Source organism: Saccostrea echinata, unplaced genomic scaffold (assembly GCF_033153115.1).
Source record: "Saccostrea echinata isolate AGI-Se365-2 ecotype Australia unplaced genomic scaffold, CSIRO_AGI_Sech_v1 ptg000002l, whole genome shotgun sequence".
Lineage (NCBI taxonomy): Eukaryota > Metazoa > Mollusca > Bivalvia > Ostreida > Ostreidae > Saccostrea > Saccostrea echinata.
In genome coordinates this window covers 7,279,264-7,305,292 of record NW_026889751.1, presented here as the reverse complement: position 1 = coordinate 7,305,292, position 26,029 = coordinate 7,279,264, and the positions used below count along the sequence as shown (strand labels likewise).

Below are 26,029 nucleotides of genomic sequence, written 5' to 3'. Positions count from 1 at the left end.
AACATTGAACTTCAATTTGCACTACCTGAGGATGATTCTGTGTTCATATGACCAATCATGGCTTTGCTTTGCGTGAAAGCATGTAGAAAATTTCATCTATAAAAACCTGTGTAATACTTTGATCACACATTGCCACCCCACTCTATCCCTGTGGGTCATGATTTGAACAAATTTGAGTCAACAATATCTGAGGAAGCTTCCATATAAATATGACTAATCATGGCTTTGCTGTTCTTAAGAAGATTTTGAAAGATATTTCATATGTACAATTGTATTCCTATGTCAAACCTTGATCGGCCATTGTGGGCCCACCCTATCCACAGGTCAAGATTTGAACAAAACTGAATCTAAACTACGTAATAAAGCCTTTATGTAAGTTTCATCTTTTTGGCCAAATGGTTCTTGAGAAGAAGATATCTGAAAGATGTCCCTTTTCCATTTTCACTTATTCTAAATTGTCTCCCCTTGAAAAAGGGCGTGGCCCTTCATTTGAACAAACGTAAATAACCTTTACCCAAGCATGTTTTGTGGCAAGTTTGGTTTAAACTGGCTCTGTGTTTTTCATCAGAAGTCGAAAATGGGAAAAGTTTACGGACAGGCAGACAGTCAGACAGCAAGAAGTACCACAGACAAATGTGATCATTTACATTTCATTTTCTATATATACCCATATTTTAAGCTACGGGGCATAATGTCCAACGTAGTTTTAACTTTTACCAGATATACGGGAAAACTGCCAGCAATCCAGAATATTTTGCCAATTTTGATGCTTAATATTAAGGGGCATATTTAATTTTTTACTTATGGTTGGATATCATTGATTATGTTGCTTTTTTTAATGAATGCTCATCACAATTTTTCTTACCCTCTTTCTCTACTTTGCCTTTGTCGTTTGGTTTCCCACTTCCTCCATTATCATTTCCAGAATTCCCCTTCCCACTTTGGCCACCTTCTTTCCCAGTCTGTTGTGTTTCTTTTCCACTATCTTTTCCATCTACAGTATTAAAATTCTCTTATTTCAAAAATTTTCAAAATGACATGACATTAAAGCATGAAGATAATAGCAATAAAATAAACATCACTCATTTTTGATTTTCAAAAATTACAACTACTTTTATAAACACACACTTTTAATATATGCTACAAAGAAAACTTAAGAATAAGGAATATTTGAAAACATTACAAATTAACTACCAGTTATAGACATGTAAATTTTATGTGACATTCCAATCCAATTTCAACTAGTTGTTCATCAACATTCCCATAAAATCTGATTTTGCAAAACCATTCTCTCATGCATATAAATTTTGTTGGAAATAAGCCATTTATTACATTTTCAACAGTGAAATACAGTGACTGTAATTTATTTATTGAAGAAAATTGTTATTTTGTCACAGTACTGTGATAGAATATCAAAGTGTTATTCTGTCATAGTGTGACACAATATCAGAAATGCAACATAACACTAGATTTTCTTTTCCCTGAGGAAGCTTCCATATAAATATGACTAATCATAGCTTTGCTGTTCTTAAGAAGATTTTGAAAGATATTTTATTTGTACAATTGTATTTTTATGTCAAACCTTCATCGGCCATTGTGGGTCCACCCTACCCACAGGTTCAGATTTGAACAAAATTGAATCTAAACTACATGTATGTAATAAAGTCTTTATGTAAGTTTTATCTTTTTGGCCAAATGGTTCTTGAGAAGAAGATATCTGAAAGATGTCCCTTTTCCATTTTCACTAGTTCTTAATTGTCTCCCCTTGAAAGAGGGCGTGGCCCTTCATTTGAACAAACGTCAATAACCTTTACCCAAGCATGTTTTGTGGCAAGTTTGGTTTAAACTGGCTCTGTGTTTTTCATCAGAAGTCGAAAATGGGAAAAGTTTACAGATAGGCAGACAGTTAGACAGCAAGAGGTACCACAGACAAATGTGATCATTTACATTTCATTTTCTATATATACCTATATTTTAAGCTATGGGGGATAATGTCTAACGTAGTTTTAACTTTTACCAGATATACGGGAAAACTGCCAGCAATCCAGAACATTTTGTCAATTTTGATGCTTAATATTTTGGGGCATATTTAATTTTTTACGTATGGTTGGATATCATTGGTTATGTTGCTTTTTTTAATGAATACTCATCACAATTTTTCTTACCCTCTTTCTCTACTTTGCCTTTGTCGTTTGGTTTCCCACTTCCTCCATTATCATTTCCAGAATTCCCCTTCCCACTTTGGCCACCTTCTTTCCCAGTCTGTTGTGTTTCTTTTCCACTATCTTTTCCATCTACAGTATTAAAATTCTCTTATTTCAAAAATTTTTAAAATGACATGACATTAAAGCATGAAGATAATAGCAACTAGAGCAGAGCTCGTTGCAAAGCAACGAGTAGGTCTTCCGTTGGAGCTGCGAACAGGAAGAAGTGACCTTGAGTCAAGGTCATGCCACATTCTAAGGTTATAAGCAATCTTGTAAGGGGTATCAACTTGCAATGTCTCACCAGTAGAAAGACAGTTAAGGAATGTTGTTTCTCTGTTGATGACCTTGAACTCGTTCAAATGACCTTGCATCAAACCATGACACACTCTGGTTATAAGCAAACCCCATCTATGTGTTACCGACTCGACAAGTTAACACATGTTCTTTCAGACCATTCATCCAGTCAAAACATTCTTTCCTTAGTGACCCTAAATTTAATCAACATGGCCGTAGGAACCGAGGGAGGGCCCCCCCCAATAATTTTGCCGATATATAGATTACTATAGTAGACATAGATACTATAGCTTGTGCCACCTCAATAAAAACGTCTGATAACCTTCTTTTTTTTTTGCTTGTCAAGGAATTTTTTGTAGTTGGTGACCTTTTTTTTGCTTGTCAGGAAATTTATGGTAGTAGTGCCCCCTGAACTGTCGACTGAAAATGTATGGCTGCCCCCCCCCCCCCCCAAAAAAAAAACCCCTGAATTTGCTTCCTATAGGCCTGATCAAGGCAATGATACACTCTGTATGATATCAGCGATACCCTTTTGTGTGTTTCGGAATTGACAAGTTCGCAGTTTGCATTTATTGCATGATAGTAAGGGAGACATGAAGATTTCTTCGCCCATAAAAAATCATATTCCCCGAGGGCAACATGAAGATTTCTTCGCCCATGAAAAATCATACTCCCCGGAGGCAACGCCCGAGGGAAATATGATTTTTCATTTGCGAAGAAATCTTATGTCTCCCTCACTATTATGCAATAAATTGTTTATAATACCGAATTAACCAAAATGCAGGAATTACAAAGGAAATCCAATCAATAAAGCAAACATGCATTTGATGAGAACGATATGAAAGAGATGTAAGTTACAGGTACACCAATAGCCTCATTTCATTAAAAAAAAATTCCTATGTGACAAGTTTGTGTGATCACACCAGTAACATTCAAACACCATTACACTTTTACACATTTAAATCGACACAATCAATCAACGATAATATGTTGACAGTGCGACCGTTGGGCGAGTGCATTGTTCACTTAATTTTAAGATCCGCCTCTTCAAACAGCACGAGACATTTGGAACGTCTAGACTGTGACGTCTCATGACGTATGTCAGCTGTATTTCCATAAACGAATTTTGAAAAGTGCAAACATTTTAACAAAGAACGTTTAATCTACTATCTGTATGCAATTCCATTAATTAAGGTGATTTTTTGGGGTGAATTTTTAGTTGTTGTTACCGCGCGAACGAAGTTAGCAGCGTCGCTATAAACAATCTAACTCCTCACTCGTTTAATTGTGACGTCACAATCGTGAAACACGACGTTTTGTTGCAGGGCAAACATGATGGACACATGACTTTCTCGGCCAATCAAATTCTATTTTACTAGTGATTTTTAACTTGTAAGCTAGTTTTCACAGAGGTATAATAAACGTTTTTTTAGACCATACATCGAAATAAATTATCATAATTTCTATAGTCGTAATTTATTAGGTTCAACTCACTGCTTTAAAGGATCATTGTAAATGTTTTATGCCCGATTTGGATACTGAACAACGTGTGATTTTTGAAACACTGATGCCCCATATGGCATCTTATGGCAAAAGTTAAAAGTTTCTCAAATGCAAGTCAAACTCCATGGTCAAGATCAAAAGATAAAAATAAATGTTATTACCCAAATAAAGGTCTTGAACAAAGAATATACTGTGAAATATATACTAGTATGAAAGCCACAGCAGCAACAGTTTAAAAGTTATGGCCAAGGTTAATTTCTTTAAAAGGTCAAACTCCAAGGTCAAGGGATCATAATTGTTTGTACTTGAGGGAAGGTCTTAATTGTTACAAGGAATACACATGTGGTATTAAAAAAGCCTTAGCACCAACTGTTCAAAAGTTAAAACCAAGGTTAAAGTTTTTCAAAAGTAGGACATACTCAAAGGTCAAGGTAAAATGGTCAAAATTAAAGGTATACATTGACAGGCCTTGTCACAAGAAAATTACCTATGTAATATAAAAGCCCTAGTACTAGTCATTCAAAAGTTATTGTCAAGGCTAAAGTTGTTTAAAAGTTGGTCAAACTCCAAGGTCAAGGTCAAATGGTCAAACATATTTATACCCAAGGAGGAGACTTATCACAAGGGATACAGATGTGAAGTATAAAAGCTATAGCACCAACTGTTCAAAAGTTTTGGCCAAGGTTATAGTTTGGTAAAATTTTGCGAAAGAGGATCAAACTCCAAGTTCAAGGTCAAAATATGTTGGTACCTGAAGGAAGTCCTTGTTACTAGGAATACACATAAGAAATATGAAAGCAGTAGTTCCAACCAATCAAATTTTATGGGCATAGTTAAAGTTTTTGCGGACGAAGAGGCTAACACAGTCTAACAGACAAATAGACAGGTGGACAGGACAAAAATTGTATGCCCCCCGGATCTTCGATTACAGTAGCATAATAAAATGTCGGGGTCTTTGGGTTTTCGCATTGGCCTTAAATCTGAAAATCCAAAGGATTACAAGGTGCATTACGATACGCTTTCACATCATGTTCTATAACCCAGAGCATATTGTCTGCAAAGATAAATATTTAATTCAGTATTTAATTAGCTATGCATAATTATCTATGTTGTTTTAAAAAGGAAATATAAAAAAAAATATTTGTTTTATATTTTTCGATGTAGAGATATACAGAAAATGTTTTCCAATTTTAAGTCCTATCGCAATACACATTTAAAAAAAAGTGTGTGTTGGAGGGGGGGGGTCATTACATTTTTGCTGGGATTCGCCTATGTATGACCGTAGAGAAACAAAGAGTGGGGAGGGTGCAAGCAGCAACTAAATCAAAATTTACATATTAAAACTACAACAAAAGACTATTTTCAGAAGGTCTGCCCCCCCCCCCCCCCCCCCCCCCCCCCCCCCCCCCCCGTACAATCCGTACAACGGACCTGTGAGAAAAATACTGATCCTACATTCAGAGTCCCAGGGCACCAGGAAAGAGTGGCAAAAAGAGAATATCGGTTTATTTCAGTCTATAAGTCGAATCATAATATCTTTTCCTCAAGAGTCTTCTTTCTTTGAGTTCTTCCCAGTGATCGTGTGATTTATTTCATTTAATTTACGTTCTGTACTGGACTTGGAAATTAAATGAGGACATCTTTAGGTTCCTGAGCTGGCCTTGAAGCCCGCAGAACAGATTTTCTGCTTTATGATAAATTCAAGTGATATGTAATTCGGTATTAATTTTGTGTTGATTTTATTAATGTTAATTTCATCAAGAAATATGAAAAATTAATGTTTTAACTATACATAGTGAGGCATTTCTTGTGTGGAACGATTATTTTGGGGTTTTCACGATTTTTTCATATGGTACACATGATGAGTAAGTGCAATAAATATAATTTGTGGAAAAAATGTCCAACAAGCCCCGGGGTTGAATATCGGGGGGGGGGGGGTCTGTCCACAAGTACCTGTTGTCAAGCCCGTAGAAAACAATTTCAGTTTTTTTTGGGAAGGGGGGGGGGGGGGCAAATAGAAATTTCCACAGGTACTTGTACTCGATTTTTTCCTATGGTACACAAGATGAATAAGTGTAATAAATATAATTTGTGGAAAAAAATGTCCAACAAACATTGGGGTTGAATTGGGGGGGGGGGGGGGGGATCCTGTCCACAAGTACCTGTGGAAATTTCTTGATACATAAACAGAATTTAAAAGCATGTATTAGACATCTTTTGAAGGGGAGAGGGCACGGCCGTAATTAAAAGTTATATAGAGACTAGGAAGGAATGAACTGTCATTAAATTTTGGCTAAGAACAATTACCTAAACTCTTCACTTTCACATTTTTAATTACAGATTCTTGTTTTTAAAAAGCTATACATGTACATTTATATGTATCTATTAGATGCATAAATTATGTTATTAATCATTTTATCTTAAAGGAAAAGCAAAAATCTCAATCAAACTTGTTCCGCATATTATGCTCTCTGATTCATTACTCAACAGATGCTTCATATACATGTAAGAAGGGAAGACTGCAGACTGCAGGTGTGATAAATTCACAGCATGCAGCTCCAGCCTTAATTCCAACTTTGTTCCAAAATATTATTATTCAACGCGAAAAATTAGAATTAGCCGATAGAATATTTTGAATCACTTCGGAAATGCTGCCGTAACACCAGACTGAGTTCACAATATCAAGTGATTTTGATTGACAGGTGTAGCGCCGATGTGCATGGATTTCGTGTACTTCAGATTGTGGTTGAAAATAATAAACAAACAGATCTAAAGAAAAGATAGTGTATACTGTACATATATTTGTTAAGAACCAGTTCATTCATGAAACGAATTTAGTCGTATTATGTGGGCCCATGTTAGATTTGACAGGTTGATTTACTAGTAGAAATTCAATGGACCACAGTCATTTAGGGTATTCTGAATCACCCCGCACATCGCGACTCTCGGTAATTTACCTTACCGCTGTACCTCACACGACACATGCACAGGTGTGACAACCAAACAGTCATTATTAGTAAGGTCTATACTTATTGCATACAACAAATAAAGAGGTAAACATAATGCGTTAACTAAAAGAATTAATTATTTTAATTCATTAACTTCCTATCCTTTTCGAAGAAAATGCCCGTGTAGAAACGTATTTCTCATCGATGTCGTGGCGTTGTTGGTGGATGAAACATGGCATATAAGGTATCGATAGAACAGCAATTTTATAAGCTTTTGTGAGTATTATTTGTTTTTTATAACACCTCAAAAATATACTAGTTATGGCCGCATTTGTAGCCCCCTACAGTTTCGAACCACGTGTGTACATGCCCCTAGCCAAATAAATTGCACACGCTACATGTATACTTGTTATATGTCAGATTATTATTTTTTTTATAACAATGTTTTTTTTAAATGCAAGGGATATGAAAGTAATGATTTGACAAAGCAAGAGCTACAATAAGACTATCCCGGGTCCCGGTATACACTTGATCAGTGTTGATCAATGTACATATGTACGAGTACACGTATGCAAATAATTCGATAGCTTTTGAAGATTTCAACATACATTTTTGTAACACGCATATTTGTAATAACCACTTTATATACAAAACAAAATTTCATTCTCTTATATGGTAATATGGACGTCGTAATAGATCTGACTGAATGCTTGACATGACATCTTAAGATATGCCTAAGTTATAACTTTAGAAGTTCCTAAGATTTATCACAGCTGTATCGCGAAACAATCTTATCTAAAAAAAATTTATAAGTCATTTCTTAAGTTGTGCCTTTAAGGACTAATAAAATAACATTCCCGCTCTATATACAACTCTCAGTATGGTATATATTTTTTGATTCAAAAAGGAAGGTTGCGAGGATTGGGGATTGCCCCCACTTTTAAAGGATTTGGACACAAGTATGCTTAACTTTGCGAAGTGTGTTGCTAGATCCAAGCATTCACAGACACACCCTTTCAAGCCATCTTCCCTTCCGAGCACACGATATTTGTATTTTAATTTTTAAACATTGTTCTAGGTGTTATACATTTACTTTATTTTGTTCTTATAAGGTATCTACATGTACAGTGGCGCCTCGTTTATCCGGACGCCTCTGTCCCCAACGAAATCGTTCGGATAAATGAATCGTCCGGATAATTGAATCACATCTAAAAAAGCACTCTCTAAGCATGTACATTGTATATATGCACATTCTTGTTTCAAATGTGACAGCAAAGAAAAAAACTTTTAAGTTATATTTTGGTTTATTGTTTTAAAAGCAGTAATTGATTTAAGAAAAAAATATATTAAAATGTAATTTACACAATAAAAAAAATGGATGGGCAATTTTATGCTGAGACCTCCTAATTTAATTCGCCTTCTCTTTGGCCTGTGACTTCATGGGCTGAGCAAATTTTGATCTACAGTTGTTTTATTTAGCCATATATTAAAATTATTGAAGCTCATATGATATGACAGAACTGTTCAGCATCATCATTAAAAATGTTCAAATATAAACTAACCCCGTATATTCCCCGTATATTCATTACACAGGGTTATTATAAAATTAACTGCAAGCTTACACAAACAAAGTATTAAAAACACTCGTAAACACAAGCCATCTTCATGATTATCAATATTTTTTTTTCTACAGTCGCTAAGTTTGAATTTCGATCATTAAAAATACCTTCAGTTGATAAACGTAATCAACTTCTGTACGTAACGCCAGTTTTATATATCTTTTCTAAAGCAATGGACGTTTGTAAACGGTAGTTCATGTACATTAAATAGAGATATACGTATGTTTACGTTTTTAGAAATGGAAAACAGTATTTTAAACTAACGCAATCAACATGATAAAGAGCATTACGAAATCGCTCGTTATTTAATTATTTGTTCATTTTATTTACAACTCTCCAAAATTCTCCTGAATTTACCGATGTACATACGGTTAGCAATATGATTTTGAACAGATTATTATTTAATTAATGCACAAGTGTCAGCTAAATATTAAAGATAAACGTGTGATTGAATTAGGGTAAACACACGATAATAACAGACGCTATTGTTTGTAGGTCACAGGTAACCGTCTTCAAACTGACTGCATGGCCAATGTTTTTACAACAATTAACACGAATGCAAGCAAAGTGTGAAAAAGTCGTTTCTTGAAAAATTACCGTCCGGATAAACGAGTCATTTTTCAATGAACTATTACGTTTTTGTAGTAGAAATTGACCGTCCGGATACGGAACGCGAATTTCCGGATTAATGAGACAAAATAACGTGGAAAAAATTGGTTCCCAAAAAATATCGTCCGGATGGTGAAGCGTCCGGATAAATGGCGTCCGGATAAACGCGGCGCCACTGTAAATAAAATTTTAAACTGAATGCTTCATAGCGAACACATGCGAGTTTATATTTTTCAAACAATCTTTGCCAATTACTACACTGCATGTACACGTTAGTTGTTTGTGCGGTGTAGAGCAACTATCAGAGTACACAATGTATTTCAACATCGAGGTGCCCGCGGCTCTCTGTGGCACCGTGTATGTAAACGAGGACTGGACTACAACACTTAAGACACAAAGCGGCAGAGATGGATGAAACTGTTTGCTATCTTACAAAGACTTGAATTATAGTACATTTGAAGGAATTTTTATTTATGTTAATGTTTATTTAATTCTATAAATAATAAATGGACATTCACAAGAGTGATGGTAAAAATAATATGTGCGTAGCATGCGTAGTAACTACAATTATTTACCGAAGCCCCCATTCAATTACAATTGCAGATGAATTAAAATACAACAACACGGGATAGAGCAACTTTTTATAAAATGTATTGTTGCGTGAACAGACAAAAACAGCGATTAAAATTCAAAATGATTTTTTGCACCAGTGTTTGGAATTAAGATTATAAAAGATCGGTAAAGTAATCTTACTGATTCGATATAATTAAAAACATACCTTTCCATTAATTAATAGCTCTTTGTACAAAATTGACATTATACGCGATCACAAATACTAGCTTTGTTTATGGCCACAGGTGGCTAGTGCACTGGTGACCTCGATCAACAGCGTGGGATTCGCGCGTTGGGTTACATAACTAAACATTGAGCTGAACATGGAGACCGTAATATGCATACAGCTAATGATCGTGAATTATTCAATGCATACAGTTTAAAATCACTTACAAAGTTTGTTGTAATAATAAACGTAGAAAGATAGATTTAATATTCTCCGCTTTTGAACACTATTAATCTAATTTAAAAAAGAAGAAAAGAAAGACTAGTTGTAATAAATAATTTAATAGTGAACCATAAACCACGTTTTAAACCTTATTAAAAAGAAAATTAACATTAAATACCGCAGGGTATATTATTGATAGCAAGTCTGTTTAAGTTATACACATGAAGAGGTCTGATTTCCTTGCCGAATGAAAAACGTTATCTGTTTACCTGGCCTGCTTTCTAATACGTATTACACAATACCCATGGTATACTCGAACAAAACAACATTTTCATTAGATCAAAAAGGTGTAAAAGAACAATTTTGTTCCCAAGATCCAGATCGAAATATTTATCGTTTTTGAGTTATAAAGCAAAAACTTTTAAGGGCCCAAGATCCCTAATCATAGGGGCCAGCCCCTTTTAAATAGTATGATATGAAAGCTCTTGCAATTATGCACAACTTTTGTTCTACATGTCTTAACAAAATATTTCTAGTTTTCAAGATATAAAGGAAAATATGTCAAATTTTTTGCTGTTTTCCGCGTTCTAACTTTTGACCCCTCTCTAGCGCCATTTTTAATGCAAAAATCAAAAAACAAAAACCGATGTGCACAACTTCAATGCTTCCTCTTTTCAATTTCAAAGCGTTTTGTGCTCCAATTATAACCATTTCTGAGCCTTTGTCTGGAAATCGGAGGCATGCTAAATTCAATCAAAGGGGAATAACTCGTGAACAGAAGGTAATTTCCGAATTGTATTACGGTATTCTGACAGTGTTTTGTAAAGTCTAAAAGCTCTGAAAATTTGAACAAAATCTGTTTAAAAATGAGGAAGATATGAAGTGTCAAAGTTGGCGTCTAGGAAAAAAAAAAAGAAAAGAATAATTAGAATAATCTTAATCATCACAATCGGTAGAAGGTCTTCCGTTGGAAACGGAAGACCTTAATAAAATAAACATTACTCATTTTTGATTTTCAAAAATTACAACCACTTTTATAAACACACACTTTTAATATATGTTACAAAGAAAACTTAAGAATAAGGAATATTTGAAAACATTACAAATTAACTACCAGTTATAGACATGTCAATTTTATGTGACATTCCAATCCAATTTCAACTAGTTGTTCATCAACATTCCCATAAAATCTGATTTTGCAAAACCATTCTCTTATGCATATAAATTTTGTTGGAAATAAGCCATTTATTACATTTTCAACAGTGAAATACAGTGGCTGTAATTTATTTATTGAAGAAAATTGTTATTTTGTCACAGTACTGTGATAGAATATCAAAGTGTTATTCTGTCATAGTGTGACACAATATCAGAAATGCAACATAACACTAGATTTTCTTTTCCCTGAGGAAGCTTCCATATAAAAATGACTAATCATAGCTTTGCTGTTCTTAAGATTTTGAAAGATATTTTATTTGTACAATTGTATTTCTATGTCAAACCTTCATCGGCCATTGTGGGTCCACCCTATCCACAGGTTCAGATTTGAACAAAATTGAATCTAAACTACATAATAAAGCCTTTATGTAAGTTTTATCTTTTTGGCCAAATGGTTCTTGAGAAGAAGATATCTGAAAGATGTCCCTTTTCAATTTTCACTAGTTCTTAATTATCTCCCCTTGAAAGAGGGTGTAGCCCTTCATTTGAACAAACATCAATAACCTTTACCCAAGCATGTTTTGTGGCAAGTTTGGTTTAAACTGGCTCTGTGTTTTTCATCAGAAGTCGAAAATGGGAAAAGTTTACAGACAGGCAGACAGTTAGACAGCAAGAGGTACCACAGACAAATGTGATCATTTACATTTCATTTTCTATATACACCTATATTTTAAGCCATGGGGCATAATGTCTAACGTAGTTTTAACTTTTACCAGATATACGGGAAAACTGCCAGCAATCCAGAACATTTTGTCAATTTCGATGCTTAATATTTTGGGGCATATTTAATTTTTTACTTATGGTTAGATATCATTGATTATGTTGCTTTTTTTAATGAATGCTCATCACAATTTTTCTTACCCTCTTTCTCTACTTTGCCTTTGTCGTTTGGTTTCCCACTTCCTCCATTATCATTTCCAGAATTCCCCTTCCCACTTTGGCCACCTTCTTTCCCAGTCTGTTGTGTTTCTTTTCCACTATCTTTTCCATCTACAGTATTAAAATTCTCTTATTTCAAAAATTTTCAAAATGACATGACATTAAAGCATGAAGATAATAGCAATAAAATAAACATCACTCATTTTTGATTTTCAAAAATTACAACTACTTTTATAAACACACACTTTTAATATATGCTACCAGGAAAACTTAAGAATAAGGAATATTTGAAAACATTACAAATTAACTACCAATTATAGACATGTCAATTTTATGTGACATTCCAATCCAATTTCAACTAGTTGTTCATCAACATTCCCATAAAATCTGATTTTGCAAAACCATTCTCATGCATATAAATTTTGTTGGAAATAAGCCATTTATTACATTTTCAACAGTGAAATACAGTGGCTGTAATTTATTTATTGAAGAAAATTGTTATTTTGTCACAGTACTGTGATAGAATATCAAAGTGTTATTCTGTCATAGTGTGACACAATATCAGAAATGCAACATAACACTAGATTTTCTTTTCCCTGAGGAAGCTTCCATATAAAAATGACTAATCATAGCTTTGCTGTTCTTAAGAAGATTTTGAAAGATATTTTATTTGTACATTGTATTTCTATGTCAAACCTTGATTGGCCATTGTGGGTCCACCCTACCCACAGGTTCAGATTTGAACAAAATTGAATCTAAACTACATAATAAAGCCTTTATGTAAGTTTTATCTTTTTGGCCAAATGGTTCTTGAGAAGAAGATATCTGAAAGATGTCCCTTTTCCATTTTCACTTATTCTAAATTATCTCCCCTTGAAAAAGGGCGTGGCCCTTCATTTGAACAAACGTAAATAACCTTTACCCAAGCATGATTTATGGCAAGTTTGGTTTAAACTGGCTCTGTGTTTTTCATCAGAAGTCGAAAATGGGAAAAGTTTACGGACAGGCAGACAGTTAGACAGCAAAAAGTAGCACAGACAAATGTGATCATTTACATTTCATTTTCTATATATACCCATATTTTAAGCTACGGGGCATAATGTCCGACGTAGTTTTAACTTTTACCAGATATACGGGACAACTGCCAGCAATCCAGAATATTTTGCCAATTTCGATGCTTAATATTTTGGGGCATATTTAACTTTTTACTTATGGTTGGATATCATTGATTATGTTGCTTTTTTTAATGAATGCTCATCACAATTTTTCTTACCCTCTTTCTCTACTTTGCCTTTGTCGTTTGGTTTCCCACTTCCTCCATTATCATTTCCAGAATTCCCCTTCCCACTTTGGCCACCTTCTTTCCCAGTCTGTTGTGTTTCTTTTCCACTATCTTTTCCATCTACAGTATTAAAATTCTCTTATTTCAAAAATTTTCAAAATGACATGACATTAAAGCATGAAGATAATAGCAATAAAATAAACATCACTCATTTTTGATTTTCAAAAATTACAACCACTTTTATAAACACACACTTTTAATATATGTTACAAAGAAAACTTAAGAATAAGGAATATTTGAAAACATTACAAATTAACTACCAGTTATAGACATGTCAATTTTATGTGACATTCCAATCCAATTTCAACTAGTTGTTCATCAACATTCCCATAAAATCTGATTTTGCAAAACCATTCTCTTATGCATATAAATTTTGTTGGAAATAAGCCATTTATTACATTTTCAACAGTGAAATACAGTGGCTGTAATTTATTTATTGAAGAAAATTGTTATTTTGTCACAGTACTGTGATAGAATATCAAAGTGTTATTCTGTCATAGTGTGACACAATATCAGAAATGCAACATAACACTAGATTTTCTTTTCCCTGAGGAAGCTTCCATATAAAAATGACTAATCATAGCTTTGCTGTTCTTAAGAAGATTTTGAAAGATATTTTATTTGTACAATTGTATTTCTATGTCAAACCTTGATTGGCCATTGTGGGTCCACCCTACCCACAGGTTCAGATTTGAACAAAATTGAATCTAAACTACATAATAAAGCCTTTATGTAAGTTTTATCTTTTTGGCCAAATGGTTCTTGAGAAGAAGATATCTGAAAGATGTCCCTTTTCCATTTTCACTTATTCTAAATTGTCTCCCCTTGAAAGAGGGCGTGGCCCTTCATTTGAACAAACGTAAATAACCTTTACCCAAGCATGTTTTGTGGCAAGTTTGGTTTAAACTGGCTCTGTGTTTTTCATCAGAAGTCGAAAATGGGAAAAGTTTACAGACAGGCAGACAGTTAGACAGCAAGAGGTACCACAGACAAATGTGATCATTTACATTTCATTTTCTATATATACCCATATTTTAAGCTACGGGGCATAATGTCCGACGTAGTTTTAACTTTTACCAGATATACGGGAAAACTGCCAGCAATCCAGAACATTTTGCCAATTTCGATGCTTAATATTTTGGGGCATATTTAATTTTTTACTTATGGTTGGATATCATTGATTATGTTGCTTTTTTTAATGAATGCTCATCACAATTTTTCTTACCCTCTTTCTCTACTTTGCCTTTGTCGTTTGGTTTCCCACTTCCTCCATTATCATTTCCAGAATTCCCCTTCCCACTTTGGCCACCTTCTTTCCCAGTCTGTTGTGTTTCTTTTCCACTATCTTTTCCATCTACAGTATTAAAATTCTCTTATTTCAAAAATTTTCAAAATGACATGACATTAAAGCATGAAGATAGTAGCAATAAAATAAACATCACTCATTTTTGATTTTCAAAAATTACAACTACTTTTATAAACACACACTTTTAATATATGCTACCAGGAAAACTTAAGAATAAGGAATTTTTGAAAACATTACAAATTAACTACCAATTACAGTGAAACCTGTCTTATCCGACATGCTGCGGGAAATAAAATCAATGTCGGATTAGGCAGTGTGTCGGATTACCCAGTGTTGAATATTTCTGAGCATTATCATATGTGTCAGACGACTTCATACAAAAAAAAATTTCGATAGGTTAAGAATACACTTATATTTAATTGTCAAAGTGTTTGCATAATTGTGTGTTTCTTTGCTGTATAAAATAGATCTGATTAGCATTTCTTTGAGAAACAGTGTTTGTGATATAGCATTAGTAAACTCTGTACTTTGTAGTAATATACGATGTTTTTCTTTTTTTTTTTAATGGCCAAAACATGGAACTGCCGATCGCTTCGAGATGTTGCAATTTAATTTTTACTTACTACAGTCGATATTAAAGTAAATATTTCGTCTACCTTCTCTACACAGTGGTATTTTTTTCTACAGATTTTCACCATTGTTTATTTCTCAACATAGACTGTGCTATTAATACCGTCACGCGACTTTTCATACAAACGGGACGTAACTCTAAAACTGTGATTGCGATTGTATTATTATTATATTTTAAATTTAATGGGCAACTGAAGACAGTATTTTTTGCTTTCGGCGAATCTTTTATGTACACAGCCTCGCTTGATTCAGTGTATATTAATCCGGAAATGAAGCGTTTTCTATACGACAAGATGCTGCCTTTCAAATTGTGTATTGTGTTACACAGTAGTTCGCCGTACTCATTTTTTTTTTCATAACATGGTTTTACGAAGGACCGTGAATGCATATTTGATTTTAATTTCAAGCTGAAAATCTTATTTATTCTGTAAGGTAAAGGCGATCTAAACACCATATACTCTTTTTATTTTCTGTCGCGTGGATGCTATTTTTTCAGTGCGAGAATAAAATTGATAACAACAGGGACATATATATAACAACAGAGAAATGATTGCCTAATTTTTAATTCAAAAACTGTTCGTTTATAATTGCTTACATATACACTTTCAAACTCGTACATGTAATTAACTACTCTCTAAGTAGACCAATCTTGTGACCAAACGGGACATTCACGTTACCTGGCCAGCGGCTAATTATACGGTACACCAGTGTAATTATGTCGGATTACTCAGGTGAAATCATAAAGTAATTATCTAGTTCTGTTGACAAAAAAGCGCCGGAATTCGGAATATACAGTGGTCGGAATATACAGTGTTTTATTCTATATAAATTATAAAGAAAATTTTGGGAATAAAATATTAGGTCGGAAAGTCCAGTGTGCCGGATTGCACAGTTGTCGGATTGCACAGTGGGCACTGTATAGACATGTCAATTTTATGTGACATTCCAATCCAATTTCAACTAGTTGTTCATCAACATTCCCATAAAATCTGATTTTGCAAAACCATTCTCTTATGCATATAAATTTTGTTGGAAATAAGCCATTTATTACATTTTCAACAGTGAAATACAGTGGCTGTAATTTATTTATTGAAGAAAATTGTTATTTTGTCACAGTACTGTGATAGAATATCAAAGTGTTATTCTGTCATAGTGTGACACAATATCAGAAATGCAACATAACACTAGATTTTCTTTTCCCTGAGGAAGCTTCCATATAAAAATGACTAATCATAGCTTTGCTGTTCTTAAGAAGATTTTGAAAGATATTTTATTTGTACAATTGTATTTCTATGTCAAACCTTGATTGGCCATTGTGGGTCCACCCTACCCACAGGTTCAGATTTGAACAAAATTGAATCTAAACTACATAATAAAGCCTTTATGTAAGTTTTATCTTTTTGGCCAAATGGTTCTTGAGAAGAAGATATCTGAAAGATGTCCCTTTTCCATTTTCACTTATTCTAAATTATCTCCCCTTGAAAAAGGGCGTGGCCCTTCATTTGAACAAACGTAAATAACCTTTACCCAAGCATGATTTATGGCAAGTTTGGTTTAAACTGGCTCTGTGTTTTTCATCAGAAGTCGAAAATGGGAAAAGTTTACGGACAGGCAGACAGTTAGACAGCAAGAAGTAGCACAGACAAATGTGATCATTAACATTTCATTTTCTATATATACCTATATTTTAAGCTACGGGGCATAATGTCCGACGTAGTTTTAACTTTTACCAGATATACGGGAAAACTGCCAGCAATCCAGAATATTTTGCCAATTTCGATGCTTAATATTTTGGGGCATATTTAACTTTTTACTTATGGTTGGATATCATTGATTATGTTGCTTTTTTTAATGAATGCTCATCACAATTTTTCTTACCCTCTTTCTCTACTTTGCCTTTGTCGTTTGGTTTCCCACTTCCTCCATTATCATTTCCAGAATTCCCCTTCCCACTTTGGCCACCTTCTTTCCCAGTCTGTTGTGTTTCTTTTCCACTATCTTTTCCATCTACAGTATTAAAATTCTCTTATTTCAAAAATTTTCAAAATGACATGACATTAAAGCATGAAGATAATAGCAATAAAATAAACATCACTCATTTTTGATTTTCAAAAATTACAACTACTTTTATAAACACACACTTTTAATATATGTTACAAAGAAAACTTAAGAATAAGGAATATTTGAAAACATTACAAATTAACTACCAGTTATAGACATGTCAATTTTATGTGACATTCCAATCCAATTTCAACTAGTTGTTCATCAACATTCCCATAAAATCTGATTTTGCAAAACCATTCTCTTATGCATATAAATTTTGTTGGAAATAAGCCATTTATTACATTTTCAACAGTGAAATACAGTGGCTGTAATTTATTTATTGAAGAAAATTGTTATTTTGTCACAGTACTGTGATAGAATATCAAAGTGTTATTCTGTCATAGTGTGACACAATATCAGAAATGCAACATAACACTAGATTTTCTTTTCCCTGAGGAAGCTTCCATATAAATATGACTAATCATAGCTTTGCTGTTCTTAAGAAGATTTTGAAAGATATTTTATTTGTACAATTGTATTTCTATGTCAAACCTTGATTGGCCATTGTGGGTCCACCCTACCCACAGGTTCAGATTTGAACAAAATTGAATCTAAACTATGTAATAAAGTCTTTATGTAAGTTTTATCTTTTTGGCCTACTGGTTCTTGAGAAGATGATATCTGAAAGATGTCCCTTTTCCATTTTCACTTATTCTTAATGATCTCCCCTTGATAGAGGGCGTGGCCATTCATTTGAACAAATGTCAATAACCTTTACCCAAGCATGTTTTGTGGCAAGTTTGGTTTAAACTGGCTCTGTGTTTTTCATCAGAAGTCGAAAATGGGAAAAGTTTACAGACAGCAGACAGTTAGACAGCAAGAGGTACAACAGACAAATGTGATCATTTACATTTCATTTTCTATACCCATATTTTAAGTTATGGGGCATAATGTCCAACGTAGTTTTAATGTTTACGAGATATACAGGAAAACTGCCAGCAATCCAGAACATTTTGCCAATTTGGATGTTTAATATTTTCAGGGTTCGACACTCACTTTTTAAGGCTTTAGTCCAGCCGGACTAGTGCTTCATTACTTTTACTAGTCCGCACGCGATTTTATTAGTCCGTCAAAAAAAAGAAACATCAATGTTTTTTTACATTAATTTAACATGACAATTAATATACGTATTATTTTTTGAAATAAACAAAGTATTTACGTGAAATATATTATTCCACAGATTCATGAAATCTCACAATCAGCAAGTACGATCGTATTCCCGATCTCGTTTTTTTTCTTATCTTTACATTACATCCAAAACGTCCAACATCTTTCTTAAAAGTGTCATACTAAATCATGATCGCTAAAACCTTATACTTCATATTGATCAGTCGAAAAATTAAGCGCTGAATTGACCCGGTATTGCGTAACTCCCGCCAAAAGCTAGAAATCTAAAAATACACGCAGGATTTCTTAGTAAAAGTTGTCAAGAATCGGACATCGGTAATTTATTCATATTCTTTTTCAGAATTTTTTATTGGTCCATTCGGACTAATTAGCCACATATTTTATTAGTCCGAATGAAAATGTATTAGTCTGAGACTAACGGACTAACGTTAGTGTCGAACCCTGATTTTGGGGCATATTTAATTTTTTATTTATGGTTGGATATCATTGATAATGTTGCTTTTTTTAATGAATGCTCATCACAATTTTTCTTACCCTCTTTCCCTACTTTGCCTTTGTCGTTTGGTTTCCCACTTCCTCCATTATCATTTCCAGAATTCACCTTCCCACTTTGGCCACCTTGTTTCCCAGTCTGTTGTGTTTCTTTTCCACTATCTTTTCCATCTACAGTATTAAAATTCTCTTATTTCAAAAATTTTCAAAATGACATGACATTAAAGCATGAAGATAATAGCAATAAAATAAACATCACTCATTTTTGATTTTCAAAAATTGCAACTACTTTTATAAACACACATTTTTAATATATGCTACAAAGAAAACTTAAGAATAAGGAATATTTGAAAACATTACAAATTAACTACCAGTTATAGACATGTCAATTTTATGTGACATTCCAATCCAATTTCAACTAGTTGTTCTTCAACATTCCCATAAAATCTGATTTTGCAAAACCATTCTCTTATGCATATAAATTTTGTTGGAAATAAGCCATTTATTACATTTTCAACAGTGAAATACAGTGGCTGTAATTTATTTATTGAAGAAAATTGTTATTTTGTCACAGTACTGTGATAGAATATCAAAGTGTTATTCTGTCATAGTGTGACACAATATCAGAAATGCAACATAACACTAGATTTTCTTTTCCCTGAGGAAGCTTCCATATAAAAATGACTAATCATAGCTTTGCTGTTCTTAAGAAGATTTTGAAAGATATTTTATTTGTACAATTGTATTTCTATGTCAAACCTTCATCGGCCATTGTGGGTCCACCCTACCCACAGGTTCAGATTTGAACAAAATTGAATCTAAACTACATAATAAAGCCTTTATGTAAGTTTTATCTTTTTGGCCAAATGGTTCTTGAGAAGAAGATATCTGAAAGATGTCCCTTTTCCATTTTCACTTATTCTAAATTATCTCCCCTTGAAAGAGGGCGTGGCCCTTCATTTCAATTTTGATGTTTAATATTTTGGTGCATATTTATTTTTTTTAATTGTGGTTTATATAGATATCAGATGTTTCCTACCCCTGCGAGATGATATTCATGACTTAAAGAACTTTTATGAGTTGTTCATCATTGTTCATGAATGCTCATAAAAGATTCATAATAGTTTCATAAAAGTAGTTCATGAATTTAATTCATGAACACATTCATACTGAAAAAAATTTACACTTCATGAACAATGATGAACCTTTATGAAATTCGAAAATCTTCAACATTACACAGCAACACAAGTTTCATGATTATTCATGATTATTCATGACTCAATACAATTTAAATTCTATATTGATTCAAATTTATTGATATTGAATTTTAAGTACAATTTTAATTAACTGAGTGTTCTCCATTGGTAATTGCTTAACAATACATGTATTACAATACTGTTCAATGTTGAAATAGAAAGACTAAATAGACAGAAAAGCTTGCTGGATTTTTTTTAACATCATTATAGACTATCAGTAATAAGTTGCAAATCAGGGAATTTACGTAAATTTACGTCTTAAAATGCAAAAGATGTATATAATTGTGGTACATACACATTTAAAGAATTGTATTTTCTCATGTCCATTTAAGAAATACATGAATCATCAATGTTTTCAAGTAATGATTATCATCACTCACAGTCCAGTATGTTAAAAAAAACAAAACTATTTGATCCCTAAAACTTATAATTTATTATTTAAAAAAAGCCTCCATGCCTGTTGCAACATTTTTGTTCAAGGGCATAAATGGTTCTAAAATTTACAACATATTATATATTAATTTTTTTTATAAGGTATCATCTTAAAGTAGAAAATAAAAATTGTGAAGTTAATAAACATGTTGCCGATCATCTGAAAAGATATCATATTAGTCTTGTCTATGATGTCGGTTTCAAATTGTGTGCTTGCATGAGTAGATCCAAAACAACTTGGTTCCATAAGAATCATACTCCAGTGTTAATTCTCCTTCACTGATAAACATAGCTGATTCTTGCCTCTGATTCTTCAGTCTTTTGGGATATTTCAGTTCTAGTTGTTTCTTTGTTAGACCTGTAAAAATTGTACGGTCTTAATGAAAGTTATATTTTAAATGAATAGACATTGACAAAAAACAAAACAAAAACAAACAAAACATTCAGCAACTATCTGCATAGTTTCAAAGTAGGTAATATATACGTCTAGTATGCCTGTGATGACTTAAGTTTCAATTTATGTGAATAATTTTGATGTATAAATAGAAACACAATCGTTTTCCCTGAATTCAATAAGCTAGATAATTAAAAAAAAATATCAAGTTTAAATACTTTATAAAAATATTTCCACATAATATCGGTACTTTTTGCCTACTAAGTGATCTGTGAGGACACGGATTGTGTCAAACTCTGTCAACTAACAACACTGTATATATAATTTTAAATCGTATTTTATCTCCTTCTTGTTTCATTCTTGAGAAAAAAGCAAATGCCTTGCCAATCTCATTTTGAAATTCGAACAAACCAAACAATAAACAGGGCCATAAAAATATAATTAATTTAAGAACATTTGAAACAACAACCTTGCAGGTTGTGCACCCGATATCCATCCCGCGATTGTAAACATGTATAAAACAGATGAAAACTTACTCATGTTGTGAGCTGATGAATGCAGGCGGAACAGTGCTGGTCTTTCTGTGGATGTTGTTTGGATGGTGTGCATTTAAAATATAACCTCCAATGCAGTCTATATTGTATATTCTCAAGTTTACAAACTTCTATCGCCCACCGAAAAACAAAAAAGCCGCCATCTTTTTAGCGGGTAGCGAGGCAATTCGTATCAATAATTTTTCACACCCTTTTTATTCAAAGATTTTTTTAAAGTTTGTAGAAACGTTGGCATAAATATAATGAAAAAAGTAAAACTTTATTTAATAGTACCAGTCCACGATTAACTAGGCCTATATATTTACCATTTTTTATCAAGGTACCCCAAACAAGAATACATTAGCGGCCAATTAATATTACGGGTATGATTTGAATCGCAACCTCAATCGTTTTTAGAAAACGTCGTTTGATTGGACGCTTCTGGTAGCTGATTTATAACATCATTACTGATTAGTTAAGCAGTAATGCGAGCGCCAAATTTTCAACAGATTGAAAGGAAGGAAGATGTGCATTGCATTGTCAGAAGATTGTCTATAGATCTAGATTCTGTCAACATTTTTTAATGGAGTGTTAACTATTATATTCATCGAAAGGAAGGACTGCAATACAGAAAGCATGTGGTAAGAACATAATTCTTTTATTATTTAGGTTCCAAATTTGTTGATTAGCACACTTGTTGCACGCATGCCAAACAAACGTGATTTAAAAAAAAAATAACTCGGAGAGAAATATAATTTCAGTTATTGTTAAATGAAATGAATTTTAATGAAATATATTTTAAAAATTTATTTTAAAAAACTTGTGTGTTTTTGTCTCAGAATATTTTTTTTTCAAAATTTTATAATAAAAAATGGAAGGGGGGGGGGGGCATACACACCCCCGTGTGCCCATGGACTAGCTCAAATTGAAGAAAAAAAGGAAACTTGATTCTAGATTGAAACTAAAATCATTTTTAAATTTTCTTTACTGATTAGAACAAATTGACTTTGACTCGTCTCTGAGGATTCCTGACTCTTTATAAATTAAAGACCAAGTATTCTGTATCAAAGATAGGTAATTCCTATATTTTTTTCTGGCCTCCAGTTGCAGCATCACCACAATTCCCATATTATTTAAAAGTATCCTGTTCCCTGTAATATTTATTTCTATTTGGCATATCATTTATATACATGTATACGTAATTTCAGGGAGAGTGAAATGAAAAACAAGGCCTATTGTAAAAGAGCTAGAAAAAAAAACCACGTCATGATTTAAAGGATGGATTTCAATTTTGGATGAATTAGTGAGTGATCCAGCAGACACCCATAGAGAAATATTCATTTTTGGAATGTCAAGAAGCAAAGTTGACAGGGATAACAAATGCACCACAGGCATCTGACTTACTTGAACCTGCCATAAGAAGAACACAAGCGTTGTTTAAGATTCTGAAACTGATCCAGGCTGTACATGTAATTGTTTATGAGTGTGTTGGGTAAAAGCTGTATACATTTATAAATTCAATGAATTAATTTAATACATAGCATTTAGTTTAGAATATTGTAGTCATTATTTATATATTATTAAATTTTTAAATAGAATGTTTATGTACATGTATTTTGAGGGTACTCACAGTGGTTTTGCCAATTTGGCATTCTGTCAAATTACGTAATTCAAGAATAATATTCTTAAAAAGTTCCTGAAATGTTCATGAAAGATCTAATGAAGCTAAAATTCGCAGGACACTATGATTTCATGAATTCTATAAGGAAGTTCATGAATTTTCAAGAGTAGTAAGTAATTCATGAACAACCCACTATTCTTGAATATTCTTGAACTTGGTTTTCATGAATAAAATTCATGAAATCATGAGTGTCCAATTTTAACTTCATAGGATCTTCATGAATATTTCATGAGCAGATTCAAGAATATAATTCATGAACTTTTCTTAAAAGTTCAAGAATTATTCTTGATACTCTCGCAGGGGTATATAATCCGATGTATAACTTTGATTTCCCCATTGTGTCTCCACCCTGTCCTCTGGGGTTATGATTTGAGTACACTACCTGAGGATGTTTCTGTATTCATATGACTAATCTGGGCTTTACTATTCTTGAGAAGATTTTTTAAGATATGTCCTATACAATGTAAAACCTTCTGTAAAACATGTTGTGGTCTCGCTCTATCCCTGGAGATCATGATTTGAACAACCTTGAATCTACACTACCTGGAGAATGCTTCCATACAAATATAATTAATAATGGCTTTGCTGTTCTTGAGATTTTTCCTATGTATACCTATGTAAAACTTTGATTGCCCTTTGTGGCCCCTCGGGGGTTCATGATTTGAATCTACACTACCTGAGGATGCTTTCATATTAATATTATTTAACAATCATGGCTTGACTGTTCTTGAGAAGATTTGTAAAGATTTTTCTTTAATCAAGACCTTTACTTGGCACTCAGGGTCAATGAGCAGTGAGGGTTCTTTATTATACCATTACCTTCCTTGCCACAGGAACTCAGATTTTAGGGGCTAATCCAAAAGACTCCATTTCAAGTGCACTTCTAAGCACTTACTGAAGGAACAGTCACTGCCAATGTTTACATCTTAGGTTTGATGTGGCAAAGAAGAATCAAACCCAGGCCTCCAAATCATGAAGTGAACTCCCTACCACTAGGCTACATGGCTCAACATTAACATTTGTCTGATTGTCTGTTACCAGTTCATTTTGTAATCAGACAAGGCAATCTCTAGACAAACTGGACAAGTGACTATTTTACCTTCATGGAATATTGTGAAAAGAATGTATTTATCACTTGAAATGCTTCTCAACTTTCTTATCCGAAGCAAGGATAGTGCTTTGGAAACCCACTCTATACATAGAGGTTGCAACATCAATCCAAGACTGACCACTTACTTAAGGGATAAATTTCCTAAAAGATGATACTAACTAAATGTTTTAGAATTGATGTACCTAAAGCAGTTTTAATTTTATGGCACTAGTCCACAAACTCTTTGATAACCCCTCATATATTTGACTTCACAATTATGATGTCATATACTCCCGTTATCATTGTGTAATGTTACTATGTTACTACTGTACAGTTGTTTATTTTGTAAAGCTTCTGAAGATAGAATGAAAGGCCTTAAGCTTTACTGAGGTTTTTCATGTTTTTCTTCTTTATACATTCATCTATTGTGTGATCTTGTATTTCAATCAAATAAATAAAATTGAACAAGGGAATAATAAAACATAACATACAGTATTTTGCTTTTTCCAAGTGAAAATATTGAGTTGTGTGCAATCTGGTTGGAAATTTTTGTCAACATCATTCACTAGATTTAGCTACTTAGCTTGAATTGCCAACGTACAGTGAAGTCGCCAATTACATGTTTACATTTCCATGATTATTCTCGGTACTTTTCAAGCATGTAAACATTTATTTCTCAACAGCCCTTATACAATCACTATATATTCAGCTACATAGCTTGAATTACCTAAGAAGAGTAAAATTGTCAGTCATGGGTTGTCTCAGTTCCATGTCACTCATATGTTTTTATGCCATATTGTTTAAATTAAAGCACAAAAAAATTAATAAATAAACTGGTCATTGAAAACTGGGGGGTTTTTTTGGCTGTAACCAAACTTTTGAAAATCAACATTAGCAGAGCATCTGACAAACAAAATTAGGAAACAAGCACATTGAAGACAGAGATGATTGTGCTTCAGTGACAAACTACTTTTGTTTTTGTTCACTGCAGAATGGCTGATATAAAGTTGCATGTAATCAATAATAATATTGATTACTATGGCACACATATTCAGTTATAACTCAGAAATCATTAATAAGGATCACCTCAAATAAATTTACACTGATAAATAAATCAAACTGACGGGGGGGGGGGGGGGGGGGGGGGGGGGGGGGGGGGGGGTAAGTGAGGGAGAGTGTGCGTAACAGAAACTACGCAAGTTATAATTCATATCAGGATCGATATACTCTTTTGTGAGGGGATGGGGATGCTCCACTTTGCAGTGCCCTTGTTATATAATTTAATAATTCCTAGCTTTCTGATTTGCTGAGATTCAGCATTGTAGAAAAAATTATTATATAAATATTGCATGTAGTTCAGTGTAACAT

At 33.2% G+C, this 26,029-nt stretch overlaps 1 protein-coding gene across 1 annotated transcript in view; it reads right to left on the bottom strand.

Annotated features, from left to right (window-relative positions):
• Positions 1–26,029, bottom strand: part of LOC133203914 (trans-Golgi network integral membrane protein 2-like) — a 72,417-nt gene that overhangs the window by 9,978 nt on the left and 36,410 nt on the right. Inside the window, exons 5-11 of the mRNA XM_061339712.1 lie at positions 19,318–19,446; positions 17,431–17,559; positions 14,842–14,970; positions 13,548–13,676; positions 12,257–12,385; positions 2,166–2,294; positions 866–994 (exon numbers count right to left, since the gene is read on the bottom strand). Coding sequence (XP_061195696.1) covers positions 866–994; positions 2,166–2,294; positions 12,257–12,385; positions 13,548–13,676; positions 14,842–14,970; positions 17,431–17,559; positions 19,318–19,446 — 903 coding nt within the window. The remainder of the gene's footprint in view (positions 1–865; positions 995–2,165; positions 2,295–12,256; positions 12,386–13,547; positions 13,677–14,841; positions 14,971–17,430; positions 17,560–19,317; positions 19,447–26,029) is intronic.